A 27984-nucleotide genomic window follows, 5' to 3' on the forward strand; every position below is an offset into this window, starting at 1 on the left:
GGGGGGTGAAAAAGGGAGAGATACTGATTGCGTTTACATGCAGTCAATAACCCTTTTAAAACCTGAATATTGTCAATAACCCGAATTTGCACGGCCATGTAAACAACAATAACCCCTTTGAATAACCCGAATTTGCTCATATTCGGGTTTTTAAAAACCCCAATATGACCCCTGGGTTACTCCTTTTAAAACCCGAATATTGGGTCATGTAAACGCCTAACGGAATATCCCCATCAAACGGAACAGGAATTTAATTTTCTGCACATGCTCTGTTCGCAAGGAATCCTGGTCTTTTGAGTCCAGGAAGTTCTTATAAACACGGAGAAACTCAAGACCACGCCACACTTTTGGAGTGAGGAAGAGATTCATAAATGTAATGAAGGATATGAACATTTTGGCATTTGTAGACGGTAGAAAGTACGGGGATAGCGAGATTTACAAGAAGGTGAGTGAAAAGTTGTGCGAAGCAGCATTTGTTTTGAATTTGGATACAGGAAGAAGAAGCGGAAATGACGGGAATTGCGTCATGTTGTTCTCCGTGCGTCGCTGGTTTGATCGAGATATCCCGAAGGATTAATTACCATGTAAACGGAATATTCTGAATGATTCAGTAACCGGAATATTAGCAATAACCCGAATTTTGACTGCATGTAAACGTAGTCAATGTTCTCTTGCCTCTGGTGGATTTAGCTCCTTGGTCTATGTTTTTTTTTCTCTTTGCATACTCTTTCTCAGTTTGTACAATGAGAAGACAAACTGATGCCGCTGGCACATCCTTGACTCAGAGAAAAAACAATTATACATACCTTCAGGTGGATGCAAAGGTGTGTGACTTTTCCTTTTTTAGATTTTCTTTTGTAATTTAATGATGGAGAAAACTAAAAAGTGATTCAAATGTAGTGTTGACTCAGAAATGTGACTTTATTTGGAACCTGTTAACTGATATGTGACCTGCTATCATTATAGGCTTTTATACAGGACTGTCTCAGAAAATTAGAATATTGTGATAAAGTCCTTTATTTTCTGTAATGCAAAAATGTCATACATTCTGAATTCATTAAAAATCAACTGAAATATTGCAAGCCTTTTATTATTTTAATATTGCTGATCATGGCTTACAGCTTAAGAAAACTCAAATATCCTATCTCAAAAAATTAGAATATTCTGGGAATCTTAATCTTAAACTGTAAACCATAATCAGCAATGATAAAATAAAAGGCTTGCAATATTTCAGTTGATTTGTAATGAATCCAGAATGTATGACATTTTAGTTTTTTTAATTGCATTACAGAAAATAAAGAACTTTATCGCAATATTCTCATTTTCTGAGACAGTCCTGTATGTATATATATATATATATATATATATATATATATATATATATATATATATATATATATATATATATATATATATATATATATATATATATATATATAAACACACCGGTATATGTGTGTGTGTGTGTGTTATCTACCTGTAGTGCTGATTAACAACAGTTAATCTGTTCAAACTACTGCGTATTATTACTAATATCCTGTTTCAACCCTGAAAAGAATGTAATTATGAAAGCTAAAACAAATGAGAAAAGAACAATAAAGTTTCCTTCATTCTTTATGTTGCATCAGGAGTAAAGGCAGGTGATAAATGTCTGATTTCTGAGTCACATAATAAGGAATTATCTTTTGTGCCAGTGATATGGATAAGTGAAATGGATAAGCCAATATACTGGAACCTACATTTAATTTGTGTACAGATTATGTTAACCTAATGATGTTAACTTTGGGGCTGTAGGAGTACAGCTGGAAAGCGCTATACAAGTGTAAGCCATAACCCTAACCCTACCCCTTTTAAAAATATAGTCCACCCTGCACAGCTCAGCTCTGGTGTAGTTACAGTAAATTAAAAATGACTAAAATTACAGGCGGCCTTTAATGATGCATTCAGAATCATGCTTAAGGTAACGAGATGGATGAGTGTAAGTGTTTGTATCTCCTAATGACACACACACACACACACACACACACACACACACACACACACACACACACACACACACACACACACACACACACACACACACACACGAACGGGAAGTATTCAGTCTAAGGTTTAAAACTATCGCCCTCATGCCCCGTTCTTCCTTAAAACATTCATAACTTCAGTCTCATTCTATTCATATTTATTCATACTCTGTATAGATTGCCCTCTTTTTTTGTTCAGTTTTTTACTCAGAGATGAATTCCAGCTGTTAAGAGAAGACAAAAAAGAGACAGTGACAGATGAAATGACTTTATCCGAGCCGCTCATGATTTGGTTCCAGGTGATTAGACGGGGCAGTGGGCTTGAGGCAGCAGGCCGGTCTGTGGTCAGACTTTATCAGCATCTGAAGTACAATATGAAGATAATGCTGTCTGGGTCTCTGAAATAGGTGAAAACTAAAGGGATATTTGCAGTTTTGAATAGCACACCGCAGCTGAAAATCCATAAAATGGCTTAATGTTGTAAGGTTACGTTCTCCCGCAGAGGTGAAAAACTCCTCGTGGGTGTGAAGATATTAGCAGTTTATAGAGCATAACCGATATGAAAATACTTCATCTCACACATCATGAATTACGAGAAAAAAATAAAGTGTTTTGACTATTAAAGTCTCTGGTGAGGTATTTATATGGGCGGATCTGTAGCCGTTTTTATTTTTGCCAAAAGATACGTTTTTTAATGGAGAATTCTGTCAAGGAGGTGGATAAGAAACTTGTGAAAGATTATTACTAAGAATAACGGGCGCTTTTTACTTTTTTTTTTTTTATTATGTGGCATTTGTGTCGCTAACATTTTGTCAGTCCCAGTTGAAAGAACATTGGGGCATTTTGCAGCCTGGGAAGCACCAGTGGAAACTGATGGGGTGTAATTCAGGGGCGATCTCTGCAACAGTCTGCTTTAGTGATCAAAGTTAAATAAAAAAAAGAAAAACAAACTCAAAACAATAACTGTGCTCTTGAAATAGTCTTCAGGAAAAGTTGTTTTAGGATTGAGTTCCCGCTTCTTTTTGACTGGATGATTCCCAGAACGGGACGGTCTGTAAGCACGGCACCTTTCCGTCTAGTAGGAATAGGCGATATTTTACCGTTAAAGATATACCGTCAAAAAAATTCCCCACGGTAAGAATTTGTCATATCGCGGTAAAAACGATAAATTCCCGTTGATGATGTTTTTGTGTATAGCTGATTTATGAAGGAAGGAAGGAAGGAAGGAAGGAAGGAAGGAAGGAAGGAAGGAAGGAAGGAAGGAAGAAAATGAGCCAGAAAGAAAGAAATGAGCCAGAAAGAAAGAAAGAAAGAAAGAAAGAAAGAAAGAAAGAAAGAAAGAAAGAAAGAAAGAAAGAAAGAAAGAAAGAAAGAAAGAAAAATTCCCGTTGATGACGTTTTTGTGTAACAAACATGGTGGATCTGAGAGCGAGATCAATTTATAGTTGAAAAAGTGGAGTTGAATTGGTATTTTTTTATCGTCATTTTTATCGTTATCGGGATAAATGCCAGAAATTATCGTAATACATTTTTTAGTCCATACCACCCATCCCTACCGTCTAGTCAAATCACAGCCAGTCACAACTTCAGCACCTCCTGGTCTCTGAGTTGAATTTGGAAAAAGCTCACCTCATGTTTTTCACTTTGAAACAAGTGCCAGCAGCAAGATGTGTACAAATAACACTCTCAGTACTTGTACCAGGAATGGGTCCCAGTCATCTCTCTTTCAACAGTTCAACTCCCACAGGATTCCAGCCGTAGACCTGTCATCGAGCCACATGTAAGACCGGCTGCAGCTCCGCAGGAGTCCCAGAGAACTCTACTTTTACCGTCTGAACTGCCCCTTGTTTTACGTTGTAGCCATTTCAAGGTTGTTGGTTTTTGCTCACTGATGGACCGATACCGAACATCAATATCTACAGATTAAGTAATAGATTCTTAAATAACAGAAGAAGAAAAAAAATAAACCCAAGATTACAACCTAGAGAAAAAGTTAAAAAAAATTAAATAAAAAAGAATGTTTAATGGTGCCTAAACCAATCTTCCTAATGCTGTGATCATTACCCCAGCAGTCGGGCTCACTTCTGACTGAGACTAACAGTGATGATAGCGCTGCCATGATAGCAGCTATTAACCTTTTGCACCAATAAAAACATCCTTATAAGCCTATACCAAATTGATCAGCAGCATATTGGGCCATTGTGGACGAGTAATAACAATAAAACATAAAAAACAAACAGTGTCAGGAAGAGTTGGTGTATTCAGAGGTAAATATGTGGAGATGGTGACACCAATATTGTAACTTTATGATTGCATTAGTATAGAAAAAACAAGCAAATGGATTAGTTGGGCCAAGCTCAGCACACTGCAGTAAACGGCCACAGGTCCACACTAGTGAAACGTGGCCGTGTCATCGCCTCACTCGGATCATTTTAGGCTTCTCTGCTGAATGAGGCCCAACTCGTGGCAGTTTCTTCAAACTCTAAATGTTTCTTGGATTAAAAAAATAGAACAATTCCTTAAACCTTTTTTGAAAAAAAAAATAAAAAATAGACTAATTTATAGCCTATAAAACTGAGTGTACTATTAAAGTAGCTTTTGAGTCACTGCTGCAAAGCTTTTGTACAGAAAGCTGTTGCAAGTGTGAAGAAATAGGGTTCCCCAAATTTTTTGAATCATTCATTTCTCACGATTAATTATTTTTTTCCTTGCATTAATGTATGCCTCCATATTATTCTCAAATATAATAATGTGAGCATTTTTCTTTTGACTTCATCGAAAGAAAAGATCCCTCTCCCAATAAAGAAGATGCACCCATCTTGTAAAAAATGAAGAATGGTATAAAAAGTCACCAAATCAGTCGATAGAGTTGAACCCTCTGCTGCGTATCCATGGAAATCTTCACAGATTTCAACACACCTCGGATTGTAAATCCACTTCGTTTCAAGGGGAACCTTCGTGGGCAATTGCTTAAAACGACTCGGATGTTTTAACACATTTGCACATACTTTATGCACATAGAAGAAAAGTAGACTTTTGTACAATATCTCACTAAATATATTTACATGACATACAATTCGCCATCAGTGCAATACATAGGAATGTTGCATATTTACCAAATGTTAGACTCTTTCCTTTATGAAGAAAAATAATTTCAGTGACAGAAGTGTGAATGTATAAATTAACATGTGCAACTTTCATAACAGCTTCGCAGGAAATTAAAACAGATAAAATCTAAAGGTACCACCATATCAACTATATATATATATATATATATATATATATATATATATATATATGACAGTACAAATGTCTGATGCAACTTTGGCAGTTTCTGAGGAACAAAGGGAGTACGGGTAAAATATGAACTAAAAATATAGTCAAAACTGTCAGCAATGTTATGTAAGCTTACCTTCCATAGCTCATGTTCACAGTGGTCGTTCAGAAAGGCTGGAAGCTAATAATTAAAAAACAGAATAAGGATTAAAAAAAAAACAAAAAAACTAAGAAAAAGAGAACATTTCCACCCTTTCTGCTAAGACTTTTAGCACTGGAGGCTGTTGTCATTGTTTAATGGTTATAAAATTACAAACACCTATGAAGGTTTACATAGCAGTCATCGCCGTTTAAAAAAACATGGTCTGTTTTCAGGTTGACTTAAAATACAAAGTGTTTGAAGGCAAGGGGGACAGGAGCCTGCTCAGCGGTCACTGAGGAACCGAGGGAGAGACATGACCGAGAAGAGGACATGCACAACAGTGCCGTGTGGAAGAACATGAAGCCAAAAAACGAGGGTGCAAAATGAACGACTTTGCAACAATCAAAACGCCACACAGTCAGAAAATGACTAACACCGGACAAAATAATCGAGCAGATTTCAACATACTAACTTCACCATAATTCATATACGTTGATGTTGTTCTTTTTCTTTTTTTTTCACTGGTTTGGCACTTCATTGGAACAAATCTCTGTTCAAAAAGACTAAATGTTGTACAAAAGGTATCATGTCTCATTAACATAACTCGTAGAATATAGTACTTAATAGTAAGCATACGGTAAGTAAACACTTGTACATACTGTAGTTTTAAAATGAACATTCCAACAGATGTTTTACGCACATGCACAAAAACAAACAAACAAACAAACACAACTCTCTCTCTCTCTCACTCTTGCTGCCTCGCCATGTCCGGGCCTCCTTTGCTCATCTTTGGACAATCTGATTCTGATGCTGTTCCCAGCGTTTATCCCAAACTAACAACTGTTGCTACAGCTCAATCTTCCCCCATCGCTTGCTCTCTGTCTCTGACTGACGACGACAGACTCAATACTGCATTTTTTTTGCTCCACATTATGACACTTCCTCCGCCGAACGCGTGTCCGTCTTGAGACGCACAAACTCTTTGGCCACTTCGTCGTGGGTCCTTTGGGAGAGTATCCTGGTGATGGTGAGGCCCGTTTCGTCCATGGAGATGCTCTTCACCAGCGGGTAGCAGGCCGAGCAGCTGCCCTTGTCCGCCAGCTCTCGGAGCTGGATGACCGACATGCCGATGACGCGGTCCTCGCGGGCGAAGCAGTAGTCTTTCACTGAGATGTGCAGCTCGTAGGCTTCTGGGCCGTGTTCGTTGCTCAGAACGCTGGGAGAAGAACGACACGGAGGGATCAGTTCGAGCAGCGCTATTAGCCTCAAACGCTAGTGCTGAAGTAACCAGCAAGACAGAAAAGATTCAGGCCCTGTCCCAATACTCCCACTACCCCTCGTTTTCATCCCTAAACTAAATTTTGTGCGTTCCCGTGAGGGTAGGGGTGTCCCAATTCCTCTTTCCACCTAGGGGTAGTGACAAAGTAGTGTAGTTGCTATGAATCTCTCCCTACGGACGTAAGGATTTCCGATGCACCCTAGGTGAACTAGGGCCAGAAAATTTTTCCCAGAATGCTTTTCGTCGTCATTTGCGGACTGAATAAAAAAAAAACATGGCGGACATTTCTTATTTTTTAGTGAATAAAATCAATATTTTGAGTTAGTTTCTGCATAAAAATGCGTTTTGATTACATTTCTAGCGAGAAATATATATTTTACTTTCATAATAATCACTCAGTGAATGTACATAATCACTTTTTTTCCCATTGGTGCAACCTCGCCAGAATAAAGGCTGATTTATGGTTCCGCGTTACTCCAACGCAGAGCCTACGACGTAGGTTACGCGGCGCCGCGCGCGCCGTAGGCTCTGCATCGATTTAACGTGGAACCATAAATCAGCTCCGGAGCCGGCAGGCAGAAATCCCGAAATTTTTTGTAGGCGTAGCTACAACTGTTAGATTTCATGTATTAAACCAACATTTATCTTCCTAAATGATTTCATTTCGGCAAGCGGTAATTCTCCACAGAGCTGCAGGTTTCTCCCCGGGAAGACGGCGCAGGCTGAGCTGGCGATCACGTCTGTACATGAGCTGCTGCTGCTGCTGCTGCGCCCCGGTCTCATCATCACCGAAAACATTGGATCAAATTTCTTAACAGGCGTTATTTGGATAAACTGAGCACAGGTTGGGGATCTTAATGGTTACTTTTACGCCTGAAAAAATATTAAAACTTAATAAAGTGGCATATTAACAGCGCTACAGCTGAAATTAAAACAGCTTTTGGCTCTCAGCTTCCTGATTTTAGGGGTGGTGCTGAAAGTAGGAGTAGTGGGAGTATTGGGACAGGCCCTTGGGAAGATTTTAAGTGCCCTAAAATCTGTCCCTTCTTTTTTAGGGGTAGTGGAAGTGAGGGAGGGCTAGTGAAGAAAAGTAGGGGGTGTATTGGGATTGGGCCTATATGTAGGGTAAAAAAAAAAAAAAAACGGCAGCAGATTCTGTCAAATACGCTGTAAACCACTTGACTAGCGTAGTCTTTGATGCACTTTTCCGTTGCATAAGCCAAATGAAGAGCCTAAAGGCTCCTTTGAGTCTCCTAGCACTTTTGTTCGAGAGCACATCCATTTCTTTTGGGACCTTGACACCGGGCTTTGTTTGCAGCTGAATATACCTGTCAGTAAATGAGTTCGGCTTGATGACATTCCCTCAGTGAAAAGCCTCATTGTATGCATTACCGCGATGAGACAATTCATTCATGTTTTTGCGAGTGAAGTAAATGTCTCTATCAAACGAGCCATTATTCTCCGCCAGACGTTTTTGGGGCTGATTCGTAATTATCCCCGGCAACTTAACAATATCTTGCAGTTGCTGCATTTGTTCACGTGGCTCTGCTTGGCAGACTTGGCTTTTTAATCACAGAATTGATGAGGGAGTTGCTTCCTTTTCTCTTATTCTACTGCTTATAAAGCTAAACGTGCTGTTTCCAAAGCATGCTGAATTATTGCTGTGTTTTTCTTTTCAGTATTGGGGTGAATTTTAGCGTTCTCACAAACAAAAACTTCCAAATTTTCGCTCCCTCTTCCCGTCAGCTCTCTCGCTAAAAGGACACCGGATACTCACTACTGGAATGTTTCGTTGTACTTTGGTGACCAGTTGTTATTCTTGGTCTTGGTGCTGAATTTGCGCTTCTTGTCGGTTAAGTGTGGACCGACGGCGTTGACCTCAACAAATGGCCGGAACATGGCGTTGGTCTGCCAGTTGAGGTTGTTCACTTCAACCACTGTAAAATGCAGAGGAATTAATTAGCTTAATGACCAAAAAAAAAAGTAAAATAAAGCAGAGTCTTTATAAACCTTATTGCTGATGCTGAAATATATTTTTTGTCGTTTTATTTTTACAAACAATGTCTCTGATAACTGGCTAAATGAATGCAATATTAAATCATTCAGCAACTGTATTACCGTAGTTTTCTGTAACAAACTTCCTAGTGTCCTAGCGCCTGTCAAAGGTGTCAAGTAACAAAGTACAAATACTTCGTTACCTTACTTAAGTAGAAATTTTGGTTATCTATACTTCACTGGAGTAATTATTTTTCGGACGACTTTTTACTTTTACTCCTTACATTTTCAAGCAATTATCTGTACTTTTTACTCCTTACATTTTAAAAACAGCCTTGTTACTCTATTTCATTTCGGCCTTTAAAAAAAACTATCCAGTTAAATTGCTCCATCCGGATAGAGTGAATTTGGTTGTGGTTGTTTCAGATGTTCTTGTCCAGTTTTGTTCTTACATCCGTTCCCTCAGATTCCTGCAACTAAACTTGGATGTACATTCCAATAAATGTTAGGATAAATGATAACATGCCTCTGAAGTTTTACTTTTTGCACCATTACAATACTTATAGGCAACTAGTCATCATATCTCCTGCTCTCTGAAACACATGGTAATGCTCAATAGCACACATATATGGTTCTTTAATATATTTGCATTATACTAAGATTCATTCATTTTCAATGGCTTTTGTCCTTAATGGCTTTTTCCCCCTTACATTACTTTTAATTTTATACTTTAAGTAGTTTTGAAACCAGTACTTTTATACTTTTACTTGAGTAAAAAACTTGAGTTGATACTTCAAATTCTACAGGAGTATTTTTAAACTCTAGTATCTATACTTTTACCTGAGTAATGAATGTGAATACTTTTGACACCTCTGGCACCTGTCAATCAATGGGTGGTCTGAAGGGCATTCTGGATTGTATTTTATATCTCAATGACATATTTTCTCTTCTTTTTAACAAATATTTCACATCTGTCTAAAGGAAAAGCAACCAAAGTGCAGTTCTCTCTCTCTCTCTCTCTCTCTGTCTCAATGGTCGAGCTCTAAATCCTGTAATAATAGACTTCCCTTTTAAAGAAAACATACGGGCATGATTGTCATAGTAACCTGATCGCCAATCATATTGTCTTGTTGCCGCGGTCACTGATTAAAGCTGCTTGGCAGCTGTGATGCTGCTGCTCAGAGGAGGCTTGATAAATATCATTATAGTTATTGCTGAGTGGCTGTTCAGATCAATTTGGGTTACAGCAAAGGAGGTGTTTTGCCTATCTAGACAAGGAAGAAAATTGCCTTTCCTTGGATATGGATTCCTTGGTAATCTTATAAAAGTTAGAATCTTCTTCATAAAATCCTGTCTCAGCATATTTGGTTGATGAATGTGTAGTGCTGCAAACAGGAGCTGCATCAGGTGACATGTAGGTAGATGTCTGTGAGATCGTACCAGGCGTTAGTTGTGTTACCATGACAACACACAAATGTTTGCTACTTAGTAATTACAGTAGCTCCTTCAGGAACAAGTGAAGCTGCCCTGAAGAATAAAGTACTACATTCATCAAGCGAGGTGCAACTTTGAAAAGCTTTTAAATGTGGTGTAGAGAAACGCTGAAAACCTCTGATAATCCGAGGTTTTGAGGAGCAGAGGAGTAGAGGAGTAACACGTGTGAAACATGTTAGAGAGGTCTGACCATGCAAGGCCTTTTAAAGTAAGCACCGACATTTTAAAATAATTTTAAAATGAGTTCACAACATAACTGCATAATCTGCAGTTATCGTCAGTCAGGAGCTGTTCTGCAACAAGCTCGCAGTCTGAAGCTGATCGAGAGCTTTTCTTGCTGAGACTAATTAAAAGCCCATTCAAGTAATCAAAATGACAAGAAATTAAAGTGCAGATAATTGTCTCCTACTGAGGTTTGGGCAACAAGCTTTCTAATATTAAAATGTCCCTCAAGTGTAAAAGCAATTCCTGATCAGAGATTTGGAAAAGCGGTCAAAAGACACTGATCAATTAAAGAAAACCCCTAACTCCCTCAGGCTTGCCTGATTCCTGATTTGTGGCATCACACTGCAAAGATCATGCCTTATGTGTTCTGTGTTATTTAAGGTGAACTGTAAGTAGTTAAAATTTGAATGTTAAGAGGTTTTTTTTTCAATATCTGTGTGCCTCATTTCACAGCGACACATCCAGTTGAACTGACGAGACACTGGCAGCTTCAGAGGAGAAGTGATGGGATCGTCAAAGTCATCGGGATTTGTTGCTCAAATGTTGCTTCGGTCCATCTAACAGTCATTCAGATGCAGCCGTCTAAAATACACGCTGCTATTCTAGCTTTCTGATACGATATATACGGCAAATATGGCATCCTCTGTACTGGCATCCTCTGTACTATTACTCTGTAATACAGGACTGTCTCAGAAAATTAGAATATTGTCCTTTATTTTCTGTAAAGCAAAAATGTCATACATTCTGGATTCATTACAAATCAACTGAAATGTTGCAAGCCTTCTATTATTTTAATATTGCTGATTATGGTTTACAGTTTAAGAAAACTCAAATATCCTATCTCAAAAAATTTGAATATTCTGGGAATCTTAATCTTAAACTGTAAGCCATAATCAGCAATAGTAAAATAATAAAAGGCTTGCAATATTTCAGTTGATTTGTAATGAATCCAGAATGTATGACATTTTTGTTTTTTTAATTGCATTACCGAAAATAAAGAACTTTATCACAATATTCTAATTTTCTGAAACAGTCCTGTATACAAAACGGCTATGGGTCCCAGCAACCCAAAAGGTCTCAGGTTTGCAGGTGATAATACATTTGGACAGCACTGACTAAAAGAAAGTCTGAGTATAGGAAAAAGCTCACCCTTCACGCTGACTTTGTGCTCTCCTGTGCCAGGGTGAGAGATGAGATTCACTTGCATTGACGCCTCCCCCACTGTTCCATTGGATGACTGAGCTGGATACATACCAAAACAGCAACAGGAGAATTGGAGAGGGGGATAATGAAAATTAGAAAAGAGCGCCACAGAGGCGGAGAGGATGCCAAAGAGAGAAGCAGAAAGAGAGAGAGAGAGAGAGGATGCAAGGAAACAATCCAAACCTGTGGGCGTAGCTTTTTTATTTTTTCTGTGGAAAGCTATGTATAAACAGCCCTCTGTCAAAAACAAAAATACCAAAGCTAAGAAGCAGGGCGGTAAATGTGATCGGATGTCCACGGCTGCCATGTAGCAGGTGGAGCCAGGTTTTGCTTTAACTGGAGGCAAAACAAGAACAAGAGCAAAAAAACAAAAAAGGAAAAAAGAAACAAGACATGCTCCGCCTGGTTTGAAGGCCGCTAAAAAGGGATGCACTGAATTAATAATGTTCTACATACTGTAATTATCCAAAATAAGGCTCTGGATATGACTGTATGCACGCAACTCTTGTGAAAAACAACCTGCCAGCTGCAGGTGAACACAAACATGAAAATAAAGGAGGCGGTGCACCGTACACAGTGACGTCACCGCGACAGTTTAATCTCACCACAACAAACTATTAAAGAGGATTGCTGACCATGTCTCCCTTTGCCCGATGCGGGGAGCCCCTGCTCTCGTATTTCAGCCGGCCCGGGACAAACAGATGTTCGACACTGGAAGGCGAGTGCCGGCGTGGCTGATGAAAAGGCATGTTGATCCGATAGCTAATCTATATCTGCCAAGCAGGCGGTGCCCATTATAGCCCGTAATGAAGAAACAAGCCTTGAGATTTATTGTAATGATGCCCCTGAGTGGCTGGTGGAGGGCAAAAAAACACACGACCGCTGCACATCCCGAGTCCTCAACCTGCGGGCGATCGACAGCGCGACGCCACCGCACACTTACTTCACTCAGCGTCTGATATAACGTTACAGGTTAATAGATTTTGCATGTTTTTCTGATGGATCCCAGATACATAAATAAATGAAGATGTGCGGCGTGTGCACAGCTACTTTAAATGGGCAGAGGGGGAAGACAGGAGCCGAGCCAGACCGAGATAAAGGGATTCACATTGAAGATAAAGGAGAGCTGAGGCAGATGCAGGGACTGTTGCAGTGGGCGGGGTCAGAAGATTAAGTGAGAAAAATGCTAATAAAGAGCTAAGAGATAAGGAAGGTGAGTTGTTGGCATTAATTGCTGCTGACCTACTCTCCAATTAACTACATTTTGTTCAACTTTTAAACCACATACTACCCTTAGCTTGCAGTAAGTCATTCATCAGCGGTAGTGCTGTTCGATTTTGCCCAAAAATAAAATCTTGATTTTTTTCTCTCAAAATCCGATTTTCGATTACGATTACGATTATTTTGTGAATTGACAAAAGGCAAAGAATTGATTTCAAATATGCTGTTTTTTTTATTGAACATTTGCCCCATTGGGCTTTAAGTACAAACTTTGCTCTTATTAAACCAAAAATGAATGAATAAAGTGCAAAACTCTGTAAAATAAGTTGAAAAAAAGTTTTAAAAAATATAATAAAATATAAAGTTTTATCTCTGAAAAAAAAAATCAGCAAATCAGCACTTGCAAACATACAGTAAGTTATATTTCCAATTAAATAAAACAAGACATTTTCTAATTAAACTAAACTGGGTCTTTGCATGCTAAATAATAATGCAACCCATGAAGGAGGTAGAGGTGTGTAATGTCAGTCATTACATTTGCTATTCACATTTGCAAGTTTTTTGCAAGGAACACGAGCCGGTCTACTGCATCTGGCTTGAGGGATGCCCGGTGGCATGTTACAACGCCCCCTCCTACACTAAAGAGCTATAAAAGAGGTATTTTCATCAATCAAACATTAATATGTGTGCAGACAAGGTAAAAAAAAAATAAAAAATAAAAAAAAAAATAAAAAAAAAAAAAAGTGAAAAATCGATTTTACGATTTTCACGTTTTAACATCGTTCTAATTACATAATCGCGATTACGATTTAAAATTGATTAAGCGAACAGCCCTAATCAGCGGCAGACTTCTTTACTAGCAAGAAGCTGCGGCTCATTCAAGTTAAATGACTGAATGAAAATGTATTTCCACTGATGCATAAAGCCGCTATACTACATTAGCCCACTTCCTAACACACACACACATGAAGGCTTCTGAGAGCACACTTGGCGGGACCAACCAGTGCAATCGGCGGCCTAAATATGTCTCCGCCAGAGCAGAGTGTGCGATGAATAAAACAGTGTCCAGTGCGCCAATGCCGACCATCAGCTCATCTCCTCAGTGTTTACTGACCTACAGCACACCAAGAACCTCACCACTTCCATTTATAGATGTGACGTTCATCCAACTTTAATAAAAGAGCGACAACATGGTGTGAAATTGGGGATTGGGTTCGGGATGAGAGATGTAGAGCAGGGGGAGGAAGTAAAAAAAAACCCAGAGCAAATCTCAAAATAGCACACAGAGAAAACACTGTGCATCTGCCCATCTGCCAGTCAGCGAACGCGGCATGGCTGGTTGGCCTGCCGGCTGCCTGGCTGACGAGTTTTCTCCTTCGGCTCTTCTGCTTTCCTGCCGCCTGCCTCTGCAGCGTTCTGCTAGGCTGAGCACGCCGAGGAGAGAAGGAGCTTCAACGCCCCGCTGGGCTGAATTCCCTCTGGTGGCCTCTTTGGACACCGTAGGCTATTGCTTCCTTGTTAAAGAGAGTGATTGGAGGAAAAAGGGGCTCCATATAGAGACAGATGACTGAGACGACACATGAAAGTGAATAAGTGACGACGTAGCGAATGAGAGCAGAGTAGAATTCATAGATCTACACTTTTACGTTGGCCGTGATAGCGTTTTATGTATTTCTAGGGGGTGGGCGGAGCGGGAAAACAGTATAAGAACAATTAAGCTCCTCAAGCAGATGGTGTTAAAGTCGCCACACATAACTCGTGGGCGGGTGCATGAAAATAACTGTATAATAATATGACATAGACTATAATGTGGCTGCAGCTGAGAATGATGGGATGAAACAAGTCGGGGCCGAACTCATAATTTTCGATCATTGCTAAATGGCAGTGGACATTTCCAATAAACTGAAAAGGAAGGAACTGAAATAAAGGCTGCAGACGTGTTAAAATCTATTACAGCAGCAACAAAGCTCCCACTAAGGCATCAGGAGGGTTTATACAAAAGTGAATAATCTGGTGTCGTAGAGGAGTGCCTCAATTTTGCTGCCCGACAATGAAAAGCTATCCTCTCCATTTTATGGTTACCTCGGCACTTTCTCGGGGCTTTTAAAGAGGTTTACATTGAGACTGAGCCTACTCACCTGGGACACTCTTAAAAAACAGCTCTTAAACCGACATTTGTCAGCGTCTGAATCCCGAAGTGGTTAAGCCGTAATGACTCCTCTCCCATTTGAAACCCAACTGAGCCTGACTCCGGCGGAGTTCTTACCTTGAGAAGTTTGGGTGCATATATATTTCTTGATCAAGGCATCTGTAGGTTGAGTGTAAAGGCTGAGAGCATACTTGAGGGACTTCATATCAGGGCTCTTCTCCAGGAAGGTTTTCTTCAGCCCATTTCCTCCCGCATGGAAGTATTGCTACAATAAAAGATGACAGACCCGCTCATTAGATTAGTCTCTTCAGGGAAGATGCCACACTTTCAAAAACAATCCAGGAATTAAATCTTTTTTCAAGTTCGCCCAGAAAAGCTACTTTCCAGTTGGCTGATATATAACGAGGTTTATTTCGTGTGAACAGTATGCATTTTAAAAGCTAGAAGTCAGACGACAGCGGTAATATCTGCTTCTGGTGGTAATTACGATGCATTTGAACACCAACCTTCCGCCTGAATGGTTAATGTGCATGTGTGCCTGGAAGCCTGACATAAGAGATAAGGCTTTGCTTCTTTGCGAATGCTGTCAACACTCCTATGAGTGGAAGGTTTGCAGGTGGCCTCAGACAAAAGTAAGGAAGTGTTTCTGAAAAGTCAATGTCAAAACCCTTTCAGGCACTTGTGCAGCATGCTTTTTACTGCACGACTAGAGGTTCGTGTTTAGTTTGTTGGTAGAGGCCATTTGCATGATTTAGGTTAAAGGAGCATGAGGCAGGATTTATGAAAAAAATTCGTATACGTTTTAAGTTTTCTAGTAATAATGTCAGATAAAGCGTTCCAAACCAAAAACAATGAGCCCTCTAGCGTATCTCTCCGTTGCCTTGAACAGGCTGTGTGCTGCAAAATGCGCTGCAATTCCGGGCCGGAATTTCCCGCGCTGTCCTGCGGATGTGACGTCAAATGACGCTGCATGCACGTTCTCGGCAGCGCACGAGTAAACATTGGATACGCGTTTGAGTCATGGAGGCAGCTTCAACTTGAATTGGGACTGAAAAAGGATGCTGACATGGCTCATTTCCTACTGACCAGGTAAGATAACATTGTAAGTCATATTTAGAGCTTGATTTGAAAATCACATGAGATTACACACGCGCTCCCGTGCCGGCTTCGCTGTTGGCTGCAGGAACCCCGACGGTCGTCGTGGCGCTAATGAGTCTCATTTCTTAATCTTGCCTCATGCTCCTTTAAAAAAAATCTCATACAGGCTAATCTCATGGCTTTCCAGGCAATGCACGTGAAAATCCAGTGGGCAGATATGTTCCCGGCAGGTGGCAGATTGCATCCTGGTTACAGCATTTTCCTCAGACGGAGAGCGACGCCCTACTGGAGAAGGTGTTTGCAAATATCTTTTGACTGGTGTCAGGTCATTACTCGGAGGAGATTCAACACAGTAGGAGGCATTGTTTTCTCTATGAACGACAGGTTCCCCTCTTGAACCATAATCCAATGTGCAGGGATGAGTCACAGGTGGAGGACGACAATAAAATCAGACACACTCAAAGGAAATCTGTACGACAAAATAGCCCACAGCAGGCAATGAATATAACTCAAAATCATCCGTTCATGCCTTCTGTCACAAACAAGATTAAGCTGATTGTACATGATGATAGAGCTGTACTTCTTTTAATAAAATACATATATTCAACAGGAAGTTTAATCGTCATAATGCGACTATAATGTAGAATAATAAAAGAATGTATGCTATGATGCATGAAAATGAGAATCATTTCTATATGTGGCTGATGTGGATTGAATATTTGTGTCTTTGTAAACAGGGTTAGTCAGGAAATGAGGAAGAGAGGTGCATGTGAATATCAGCAGCAGTGGGGGACGGGCCGAGCCTGGCCAGCCCGTCAGGCTCACTCGGGGAAGATTTTCTCTCAAGAAATGGATCTAGTACCCCTCTGGTTCCCAGCCGTTTCTACAGGTACAGAATTAACCGGACCAATTGCAACAGGGCTGGCTTTACGCCACAACCCATACAGGAGCGTTCAAGAGCCATCATTTAAAACTAACAAGATGAATATTTTTCAAACAATTAATCGGAAGACGGTCATAGCTAACTTGCGATTAAGCCCCCTCCCCTCTATGAACATTCAGGACTTTTCTGCTGCCTTTACAAAATGGCCTTTTTGCACTACAATAACCTAACTTATACAGAAACGTATGCTGCTACTCCTGATCAATACTTGCACTGTCAATGTCCAAATACACCCTAAAGACTGTTTCTTTTTTTATAAAAATTGCTTTTTGCACTACCATCTTAGTACTAGTAAATGTTGTATTTATGCAAACTTTTTAGGAAATGTCTTGTCTATCTGTTGTGTCTGCAGACTTTATATGTTTCACCGAGGGAAGTGGGAAACGTCCTCTCGATTCCTTGTATGTCTTGACATGTGAAGAATTGACAATAAAGCTACTTTGACTTTGATTAATCTTAGTAAATCCCGCAAATAGTTTTTTAAAATGTTCTGTTAACCTTATATACTGTAGATATTTCTCAAATTAAAATAATTCAGGAGCATAGACTTATCCTTGCTTTAAAAGAATAGCTGTGGTTGTATTATTATATGGTTTGAACAACTCCTGAAAGTCCGGCGAGGGCAAACTTTAGTCCAACAAGCAGCGACTGATGCTGATCTGAGTAATTCTGACACATTGTACTTTTAATAATCATTTTTACAGCCAAAATCGCTTTGGTTTGTATTGTTTAATTTCACATCCATGACAACCCTGAGGGGGCTAATATTTTTAAAGTGATCAGGTGAATTCATATAAAGAAATAAAATGATTTACATAATGAGGTGTAGCCTTTTGATTGACAGGTAGCTCAGCCAATGGCAAGCCGTCATCACATGTTTATACTAACCCAGCATCGGCTCAACGCAGGGATAATCTCTGATTTTGCCACCGGCGCAACGTGTGAGTTTGGATATTCTGCTGTAAACATCCGCCAGCAGCATCGCAGGTCCTCTGACGTTTTTCATAGTTTACAATTTGTTAGAAAAAGAGGCTTCAGAACTGCTCTTCAGAAAACCAGTAGGTCTTGTGACAGAATTAAACAGAATTTGCGTTAACATGCTATTTGGCAGCCCTAATACACACACAACATATGCATGGCATCCAGAGGCAGTTTCTTCTCCAACAGCGGTCAGAAGTACCTGATTTATTCTTTCTATTTAAAAGGAAAATAATTAATAAACTTGGCCAGGCAACGGCAGCCCAGCCTACAAGCAGATGTTTGGCATTAACCTACATCTGGTTATTGCTTATCAAAGCGAGGGAAGGATCTTTTATTTATTTTTTTAATCATATTATGGTTTTGCTCGCCCATTAAATGTTTTTTTTTAACAGAACAGCAGGTAATTGATCAAGAGTATCATTATTTACAGCACTCACACAGAAAGTGCCTTTCAGCACTTAGTGCCTCGTTTTATTGAGGGCCATTTCAAACCGATGTATCGCTGCTGATGTTTATTCAAGCTTAAAAATACTATGTTATAATGACATGACGGCTTTGTGACTGATATAAAAAAGGTTCACTTTCAAGCTAAGTGTTGCCTTAACAACACGTTCACACTTTCAGAGGGGCCAGCAACGCAAGCATGACTCCTTCTGGCAAAGAGAAAAAAGAAAAAGAAAATGAAAAGAAAAGAAAAAAGACCAGTGAACCTGGATAATTAAAATAACACCGTGCCTATGGCAACACCCTCAGGACAAACATCTCTGACACATCTCCTCGTCCTCTTTGCTGTACTCTTACCTCTCTTATTTGCCTTCTGTTCTCTCTTATATCCATCTGTATGTTGTATCCTTCAATTCCTCTTTTCTTGTTTCTTAATGTTTTTTTGTGGTACATTACATCTTGTGGTGAACCGTGTGAGGGAGTAGGGCTGTTCGATTTTGCCCAAAAATAAAATCTCGATTTTTTTCTCTCAAAATCCGATTTTCGATTACGATTACGATTATTTTGTGAATTGACAAAAGGCAAAGAAATGATTTCAAATATGCTGTTTTTTTATTGAACATTTGCCCCAAAATGAATGAATAAAGTGCAAAACTCTGTAAAATAATTTGAAAAAAAGTTTTAAAAAATATAATAAAATATAAAGTTTTATCTCTGAAAAAAAAATCAGCAAATCAGCACTTGCAAACATACAGTAAGTTATATTTACAATTAAAAAAAATAAAAATAAAAAAATAAAAAAAGTGAAAAATCGATTTTACGAGTTTCACGTTTTAACATCGTTCTAATTACATAATCGCGATTACGATTTAAAATCGATTAATCGAACAGCCCTATGAGGGAGTTCTCCTTTTATTAGCACTTCAACACATCTTTGAAATATTTCTATGACTGATAATTCCCGTCTGACAGTAGTAAAACAAATTCAAACAGATGAAATATAGGTAAAAACATGACATCTTTTCTGAAATGGAGTGCATCCGTGTACTTGTATCATTTTATCGTATACATCCAAGGCACATTTTATGAGAGATCTGAACCAGACTTCTTCGGCTGTCCCTTTTAGGTCAGATTTCAGATAAAAGGATAAATGAAGCATTATGAGGAATTTGTGAAATGGACCAATCTGTCACATTTGGACTCTGCCCATTATCCTATCCATTAGATTTCAAAGGTTCACAGTTCAGTCAACGGGAAACATATCAGTGGTATAATCTCTAAATGCATTCATATACGTATTTTGAAAGAGCAAAAATGGGTCATATTTTGTTTGTGGTGGCAATTTGAAGGAAAATGTGTCTTTTCTCTGGACGTGTTTGGCTCTATTAAAGACAATGATATCCACCTGTGGAGGTATAAGACCATTATTTGAGGTAATTAGTATAGTTTGGTTTAATTTCAATGGATTTGGGCCATTTTTAGACTAATTATTGACATAATACAGATTTTACAATCCTCCGTGTCACATGTCTGCATCTGTTTTGCAGATTCATCTTAATTTAACGGAGATGTTCTGTTCTCATTTGAATAATGATTAAACTGTTCCATTGACTTGATTGATGTAAACCTGCAGGTGGTTTCCACAGAGACGGCAAAATTAATTAGTTTTCCCATCATAACTTTCCTCCTGCCCGTCTAGAGCAGAGGCTGGAGCTTCAAACTGTCACATTTCTGTTGGATAAAATTGTGAAATGTCGCTAAAATCTAATGGTGCTCGCCGCTCCTTCACGGCCAAGAATGTTTTGGGCGTGTTTGGTGTGTGGCTGGCTGTTAACAGAATCCCAGAGAAGTGTGTCTTTGATTGAAATTCTGCACAATTAAGTCATTTTTATTGCTCTCCTGTGCCGAGGAAGTCTGAGCTGCTTCTTTAAAGGGTCGTGGCAGTGACTGCGTTTACAGGCAGTCAATAACCCTTTTAAAACCCGAATATTGGCAATAACCCGAATTTGCACGGCCATGTAAACACCAATAACCCCTTTGAATAACCCAAATTTGCTCATATTCCGGTTTTTAAAAACCCGAATATGACCCCTGGGTTACTCCTTTTAAAACCCGAATATTTGGTCACATAAACGCCAAACGGAATATCCCCATCAAACGGAACAGGAATTTGTTTTCTGTGCATGCTCTATTCACAAGGAAGTTCTTATAAACACGGAGAAACACAAGACCACGCAACACTTTTGGAGTGAGGAGGAGACTAATCACTTCATAAATGTAATGAAGGATATGAACATTTTTGGCATTTGTAGACGGTAGAAAGTACAGGGATAGCGAGATTTACAAGAAGGTGAGCGACAAGTTGCGCGAAGCAGCATTTGTTTTGAATTTGGATACAGGAAGAAGAAGCGGAAATGACGGGAATTGCGTCATCACGTTCTCCGTGCGTCACTGGTTTGATCCAGATATCAGGAATGATTAATTACCATGTAAACTTAATATTCCGAATGTTTCAATAACCAGAATATTAGCAATAACCCAAATTTTGACTGCATGTAAACGTAGTCACTGATCTTATATGGACAATTTTACAGCCAACACAAAACTTACCTTGATAGTAGGAAGCACGAGGTCCATGGCAGCACACTGGCGTGGGGTCAGACTCCTGGCTTCCTCTCGAGTGACATGCTCCTGCAGGGGCAGCACACAGAGAGACCAACGCTAACAAGCAGAACAGTGTCAGAGTTCACGTTCACATGTTTCACTGGCATGAAGGTAACACCTGCGGGTGAGCTCTGGCCCTGAAGATGCAGACCATTTAAACCACCGAAGGATAGACTTCACATCAGTGCAGAGAAAACCTATTTTTCCATCATAACATTTTTTTAGTTTTTTTGCCAATTCTAATTGGAACTTTCCTGATCTGTAAATTGATTTCAGTAAATAACCTCTGGCACCATTTTATTTCCCAGGTGCTCCCCTTACATATCCCAGCCAAAATACAATGAATCTTTTATGAAACTTGGGGATCAACAAGCTAAATGTCTGGTTTTGTTTTGTTTGTCTTGACAGCCCTTAAAGTTCTGCATGAGCTTGGCGCGGATGCTAACATTAAATCAAAACCCGTACTCTCAAGGTGCAGATCCCAGCCCTCAGGTGAAGCACGGACACGCCGAACATCACATCAAATGCATTTACAAACACAAACAGATCAAAATACATTTAAAGAGAGCCCAGGAAAAATGCTTTAAATCAATATCTGTTCTTAGATGCGGTGTAACAAACTCAGGTCTCCTGGATTTCGCACCACTCCCATCCCAGCAGACGCCGTGCTTACTGTTTGGAAAATAGATATACGAGTTGGATAGATTTTTCATTTACACTGACTGCTCATATAGTATCCTCCTCATGAATGATAATATTATTTTGCAACCCAGCGCAGGATGGAGAGGGTATGGGAAATTAATGAATGAAAGAGAAATAATATCACTCAGAAACCAACAGCTGTGTTTCTTTAAACAAAAATGGTTTCACTCTCTATAAAGTCTTGAGGAAAAAGCTGAGACGAACAGCAAACCTCCTGTGGCGTCATTTCTCAAGCAGACAAGTGCTGCCCAGAGAGGAGGATGGGCTTTGTGGATGTTGGAAAACCTGATCATTAAAGTAGTTCAGCACACATATACTGTACAGTGGGGCAAAAACGTATTTAGTCAGACACCAGTTGTGCAAGTTCTCCCACTTAAAAAGATAAGAGGCATGTCATTTTCATCACAGCTATGAGTAGGGATGGGAATTGATAAGATTTTTCCGATTCCAATTCAATTTTCGATTCTGCTTAACGATTCAATTCTTTATTGATTCTCATTTGGAAAAAAGGAGAACAAACAATTTTAGTATCAACTTTGTTTTATATCTTTGAACAAAAAAATAAGTGACGTCTTAAGACGCCCCCAGCCTTGGGCTCCTCGATGGTGCCAGGGGGTCCCCACAAAATTATTTGTAATATAAAATATGTATTTAATATAAGATAAATATTCTTCTGAAGAAATTAACTAAATACAACAAATTATTTTGTGGCACTTACATTTTGTGTCCAGTAACATGTTCAACATCACAAACTTAGTCATTGCTTGGTGACATTCATCTATTCTGGCCTGGGTCAAACTCTTCCCTGCCTTGATGAAAGGAGAAGCTAGTGGTAGATGCTCTTTAACTTCTTCCATAGATGAGCTGAAGAGCTGCAGCTGTGTCAGGAGTGCCCGGCACGTCCTCGTGTCCGAGAGCGCAGCTCTTCTAAAGCATGAATTATGGTTCTGCGTTAAATCGACGCAGAGCCTACGGCACAGGGTACGCGGGGACGCGCGCCATACGGTGCGTGTCGCCGCGTACCATACACTGTAGGCTCTGCATTGGTGTAACGCAGAACCATAGACCAGCCTTACCACACGCCGGCTGACTCCGCGCTCCCAGCGCATCAGCCTGCCGAGTCCTAACAGTTTCCCCCCCTTTGTTAAAATGTCCACATTGCAAGTATTGTCGCCCTGTTGTCATCCTTTTTGGTAAAATGAAACCAAACTTTCGAGCGTTTTTGCCGGTTTGTCCCCGTGTTTTTCTGCTGGGCGTGAATGCGCACGTTGCGCAACGTGTTTGGTGACGTCATTCGCACCCACTGGAATCGATAAGGGAATCGTTTGATAAGGCAAACGATTCCAAGGAATTGAAACACTGGGAACCGGTTCTCAACAAGAACCGGTTCTCGATTCCCATCCCTAGCTATGAGAGATATAATGGAAAAAAAAAGAATCCAGAAAAGCCCCAAAGCATGATGTTTCCACCGCCATGCTTCACAGTAGGTGTTCTTTGGATGCAACTCAGCTTTCTTTCTGCTACAAACCCAACAAGTTGTGTTTCTACCAAAAAGTTCTATTTTGGTTTCATCTGACCATATAACATTCTCCCAAACCTCTTCTGCATCATCCAAATGCTCTCTAGCCACGGGGTGAGATCTTGCGTGGAGCCCCAGATCGAGGGAGATTAACAGGGGTCTTGTAAGTTTTCCATTTTCTAATAATTGCTCCCACAGTTGATTTCTTCACACCAAGCTGCTTACCTATTGCAGATTCAGTCTTCCCAGCCTGGTGCAGCTCTACAATTGTGTTTCTACCGTCATTTGACAGCTCTTTGGTCTCGGCCATAGTGGAGTTTGGAGTGTGACTGTTTGAGGTTGTGGACAGGTGTCTTTTTTAAAATGTTTTTATTTAACCTTTATTTAACCAGGAAAAGAAACCCATTGAGATTAAAAATCTCTTTTGCAAGGGTGTCCTGGCCAAGAGGCAGCACAAGATTTCAAACATTAAAATTTACAGAGGTGTAATATGAAATATTAAAATCTAATAAAATCAAATGAAACAAAAAATGGAAATCATTTAAAACAGTTACAAATCAGAGATGCTGTCTCAAGTGCACTCATTCTGGACTTAAAATCGCTCAGTGGAATAAGTTCTGTTATTTTTAGATCCTTTTGATGTTTGTTCCACGTATAAGGGGCAGAGTATGTGAATGCTCTTTTTCCTTGCTCTGTGCGCACACATGGAACAGAAAGCACAAAGCTTTTATACTGATAACCAGGTTAAAACAGGTGCCATTAATACAGGCAACGAGTGGAGGACAGAGGAGCCTCCAAAAGAAGAAGTTACATGTCTATGAAAGCCAGAAATCTTGCTTGTTTGTAGGTGACCAAATCATTTTACCCAGGAATTTACCATTTAATTCAGTAAAAATCCCAAAATGTGATTTCCTGGATTCTTTCCCCTTATTCTGTCATAGTTGAAGTGTACATGATTAAAATTACAGTCCTCTCTCATCTCTTTAAGTGGGAGAACTTGCACAATTTGTGGCTGACTAAATACTTTTTTGCCCCACTGTATGATGACATGAGAAAAAAACAGAGCAGAAAATGCTTTTTTTTTGAGGATGTGACTTATAAATATCACATTTGAAAATATCAACGTACTGGACTTCATGACAAAAGCATGGAGATGCAGAAAGACACCCGTGAGCGTACTGGTGACATATCAATGTGTCGCCTGGAAGAATTCTGACAGGGGCACGCACGCATCACAAACGGCAGCATGTAAACGAGTGAACACACATGGTTTTTGCCTCCGAGGTGAAACACCAGGTACCATCGCTGTTAGCGAGACCAGGATGTTGCCAGTGATTCATTCCAGTGCTTTCCTACACAGACCTCAGGAGATTAAACATCCTCCAGACTCCTTTTAAACACCTGGCTGGTTACGTTTCAACGGTCTGCGGCGTACAAGACCCAACTTGAGGCTGACTTTTGTAACTCACTTTCTGGAAGGAATATTCCACTAAATTCTTCTTTTTTTGATAACAGGAAGAAGAGATGGAGTGCATTTTTGTAGTGTGACTCTTGTTTAGTGTATGTACAATTTTAAATAAATAAATATATACACACACCGTATTTTCTGGACTATAAGCCGCATCTGCTCTATTTTTTAAAAAATTATAAAAAAAAGATATACAAGCCGCAGATATTTATGTTGTTAGATTAGATATTTACTACATGTACAGAACCATTTTGAACTGTAAATGATGTACATGTTTGTACTTAAATAGATCCTTTCCTAAGGATGTGTCTTTTAACACGGCAGCAACTTTGCTGATTAAAACGGGACAGAACCAAGAGAAAATAACCGGTATTTACTTATCTATTTATCTGTTTGAAATCTGCTTCTACCTACTTCTATCTGCTAAAGAAATAGTAGTGTATTCTTCTTTGCATTTATTTTGTCTTAGTTTTGATTCTAATTCCGGTTAGAGCGCCCCGAGCGGTGGAAGAAAAATCCACAGAATAGATTTGTATAAGCCGCATGTTTCAAAACCTATATATATATATATATATATATATATATATATGTATATGTATATGTATATGTATGTATAGAGCACAAGAGGGATTATGAACGGCACCATCCTGTATTTAATAATAACCGTCATTAACTGTTACATTTACCCCCCCTGAAGCATTCCCTAACATATGGCAGTAGACTAGCTTAATTTGGTGATTTAAAAAAGAAGCCAACCACAGTGTGAGTGCAGTGGGTCGCAGGACTGATGGCCTTTACTCCTGTCACACTGATTAGCGGGACGTTCTTGATCAAGTGTATCTCTTCATGCTGTGAGGCGATAACTGTGCTATTATTGCATCCGCTTCAGTTCTATTATGGTTATACTAAATCTGAAATGTATGCTTAAGATTGTTCTTTTCTGGTGTTTGAGTCTTTTCAGTCACTCTCAAAAACTGCTCTTGGCTTTCTTTTTCATTTTTTTTTTGTTAAATTTATGGTGATTCATGCAGAAATAAATATAAAGGACAAGAATCTAAACCGTGTGTAAATAAACAGTATCATAATAATTCATGTTGGATCGATGTTCAGCGTATTCACAGTATTTTCAGATATGCTAAATCTGCATATGATTCATCCAAACATTACCTTCAGTTTGGACAGCTGTCCCAGGTCCTTGGCAGCGCTGAAGATCATCTGCGCTCCTTGCTGCTGCATAAACAGATAAACACAAACATGCTTCCGTTAGAGCATATAGACAAGGGAATAAAAGAGTTTGAGAAAAAGCTCCAGGTGCTTGACAATGTAGAGTTGTTGAGCTTGAGAGAGAAAGAGAGAAATAGAGAGCGAGAGAGACAGAGAAAGAGAGAGAGGGTCTGTACCTACATTTAAGAGCAAGCTAAAGACTCCGCTCTTTAAGGAGCACTTCTGCATCTAGTAAACGTCTCTGCTCATCAGAATTAGTTAGAAGATTTGTAGAGTAAGCTGCATGCACTTATACCAAAGTGATCGCATGATGGTGTCTTTTTAGACGTAGCTTTTTTGTGTAAAGGGACTGTTGTTTTGTGTGGGAAAGGAACAGAAAATAAAAAATAAATTCTAGCACTGGCATGGCAGCACCTGTGTCCAATGGACTCACATCAGTCTGACCAGCACTGAGTAGGGATGGGCGATATGGACCAAAAGTCATATCTCGATATTTTCTAGCTGAATGGCGATACTTGATATATATATATCGATATTTTTTCTGTGACATAATTGGGGTTTCCCCCTAAGCATTATAGCATAGCATCTCTGTTAGCTTCAATTTTTTCTGAGGCAAACCCTTAAAAAACAGTCAGTTTTAATACAAAGCCTTGTTCCAAATGTCACACAGGTTCCTTTATTAACAGAGGTCTGCACAATATCAAAATGTATAAAACAAATGAAATAAAAATAAACTGCCTGCATATATAGAATAAAAAGGCTTCTTGAATAAAATAAAACGAATATCCCTTTCCTGCATAACAATTAAATTAAAATACACTGTGCAATTAATACAATGTAGACAGTAACAGGCAGACTTTTCCACTGAGGTTGACAGTTGTGCAAATAACAAAACATTTGTGCAAATCTCTAATAAAACATGTAAACAGATATTGCATCTCTTTGAGCAAATCTCAAATAATTACAAGTCAACTACAGTACATTTTACAGATTTTGTGCCAGGAAAACTAACCTGTCAACATTGTCAGGTTTCAGCGATGCCCTGTGGCAAGTTACAATGTTCCCACTGCGAGAGAGGTCAGCGTTGATGTACAGTCAATTTGTCACAAAATAAGCTATATCGATATAAACGATATTGTCTCGTACCATATCGCGTTCGGAAATATATCGATATATATTAAAATCTCGATATATCGCCCAGCCCTACCACTGATCCAGCTGTAACCTCATATGTGATTTCTTCCTTGTATTGTAGTCGCTTTAGATAAAAGCGTCTGCTAAATGACAGAAGTAGTATCAGTAGAAGTAGAGAGAGAGACAAGTGGAAGAGAATAGGGAGGTGAAGGCCAGGCCTTGAGATGAGAAGACAATGAGACGAGGGAAAGGGGGGAGAGATAATTGAGTAAACTCACGCTCTGGTCACTCAGCGGAGGCAGAACAATCGTTCTCTCGATGGTGTTCAGCACAATCTTCCATAGCTCTTTGAGGACTCGCTTTAGCACTGTCTTCTCGCAGATCTTGGCAAATAACATCAGACTGTGAAGAGGCGGAGAGGGAGTTACGTGTAAGGTCAACACCTGCGGCACGACTCTCAGACCGAGCTAACTCACCTGAGAGCCTCGAGTGACGCCATTTTCAGAAATCATTTTCAGTAAAAGTGAAAACACCTGTGACGCCGAGAACGAATGCAGCAGCTTTACGATTTAATCTCACCACCATTGTGCAAGCAGGGTCTCGGGGAAAGGAGAAAGGATTTGGTATTTCCATATCATTAAGAGGATTCCCTTTAATACCCCATTGGCCTGAATGTTGCCGTAGCAAACGGTTGAGAACAATTACCCGAGCTCAGCTGGAGCATATCACTGATTTAAAGAATGCTGCTCGAGAAAGCCGCAACAGTAAATACAGTCCTGACGTGGAATTAAGACTTCCC

General features: G+C 39.6%; 1 protein-coding gene across 2 annotated transcripts in view; it reads right to left on the reverse strand.

The window, feature by feature from the left end:
* Positions 1–5023: 5023 nt before the first annotated feature.
* The window catches only part of LOC133464384 (protein unc-13 homolog C), a 149747-nt gene continuing 126786 nt past the window's right edge, over positions 5024–27984 (reverse strand). The window contains exons 25-31 of one of the 2 annotated variants that reach the window (XM_061746318.1): positions 27464–27587; positions 25995–26054; positions 21085–21165; positions 15126–15273; positions 11585–11677; positions 8499–8658; positions 5024–6658 (exon numbers count right to left, since the gene is read on the reverse strand). In XM_061746318.1, the coding sequence (XP_061602302.1) occupies positions 6373–6658; positions 8499–8658; positions 11585–11677; positions 15126–15273; positions 21085–21165; positions 25995–26054; positions 27464–27587 (952 nt within the window). In that variant the 3' untranslated portion in view covers positions 5024–6372. Of the gene's footprint in view, positions 6659–8498; positions 8659–11584; positions 11678–15125; positions 15274–21084; positions 21166–25994; positions 26058–27463; positions 27588–27984 lie in introns of both variants that reach the window. The other variant, XM_061746309.1, reaches the window with a different exon arrangement.

Source organism: Cololabis saira, chromosome 2, assembly GCF_033807715.1.
Source record: "Cololabis saira isolate AMF1-May2022 chromosome 2, fColSai1.1, whole genome shotgun sequence".
Lineage (NCBI taxonomy): Eukaryota > Metazoa > Chordata > Actinopteri > Beloniformes > Belonidae > Cololabis > Cololabis saira.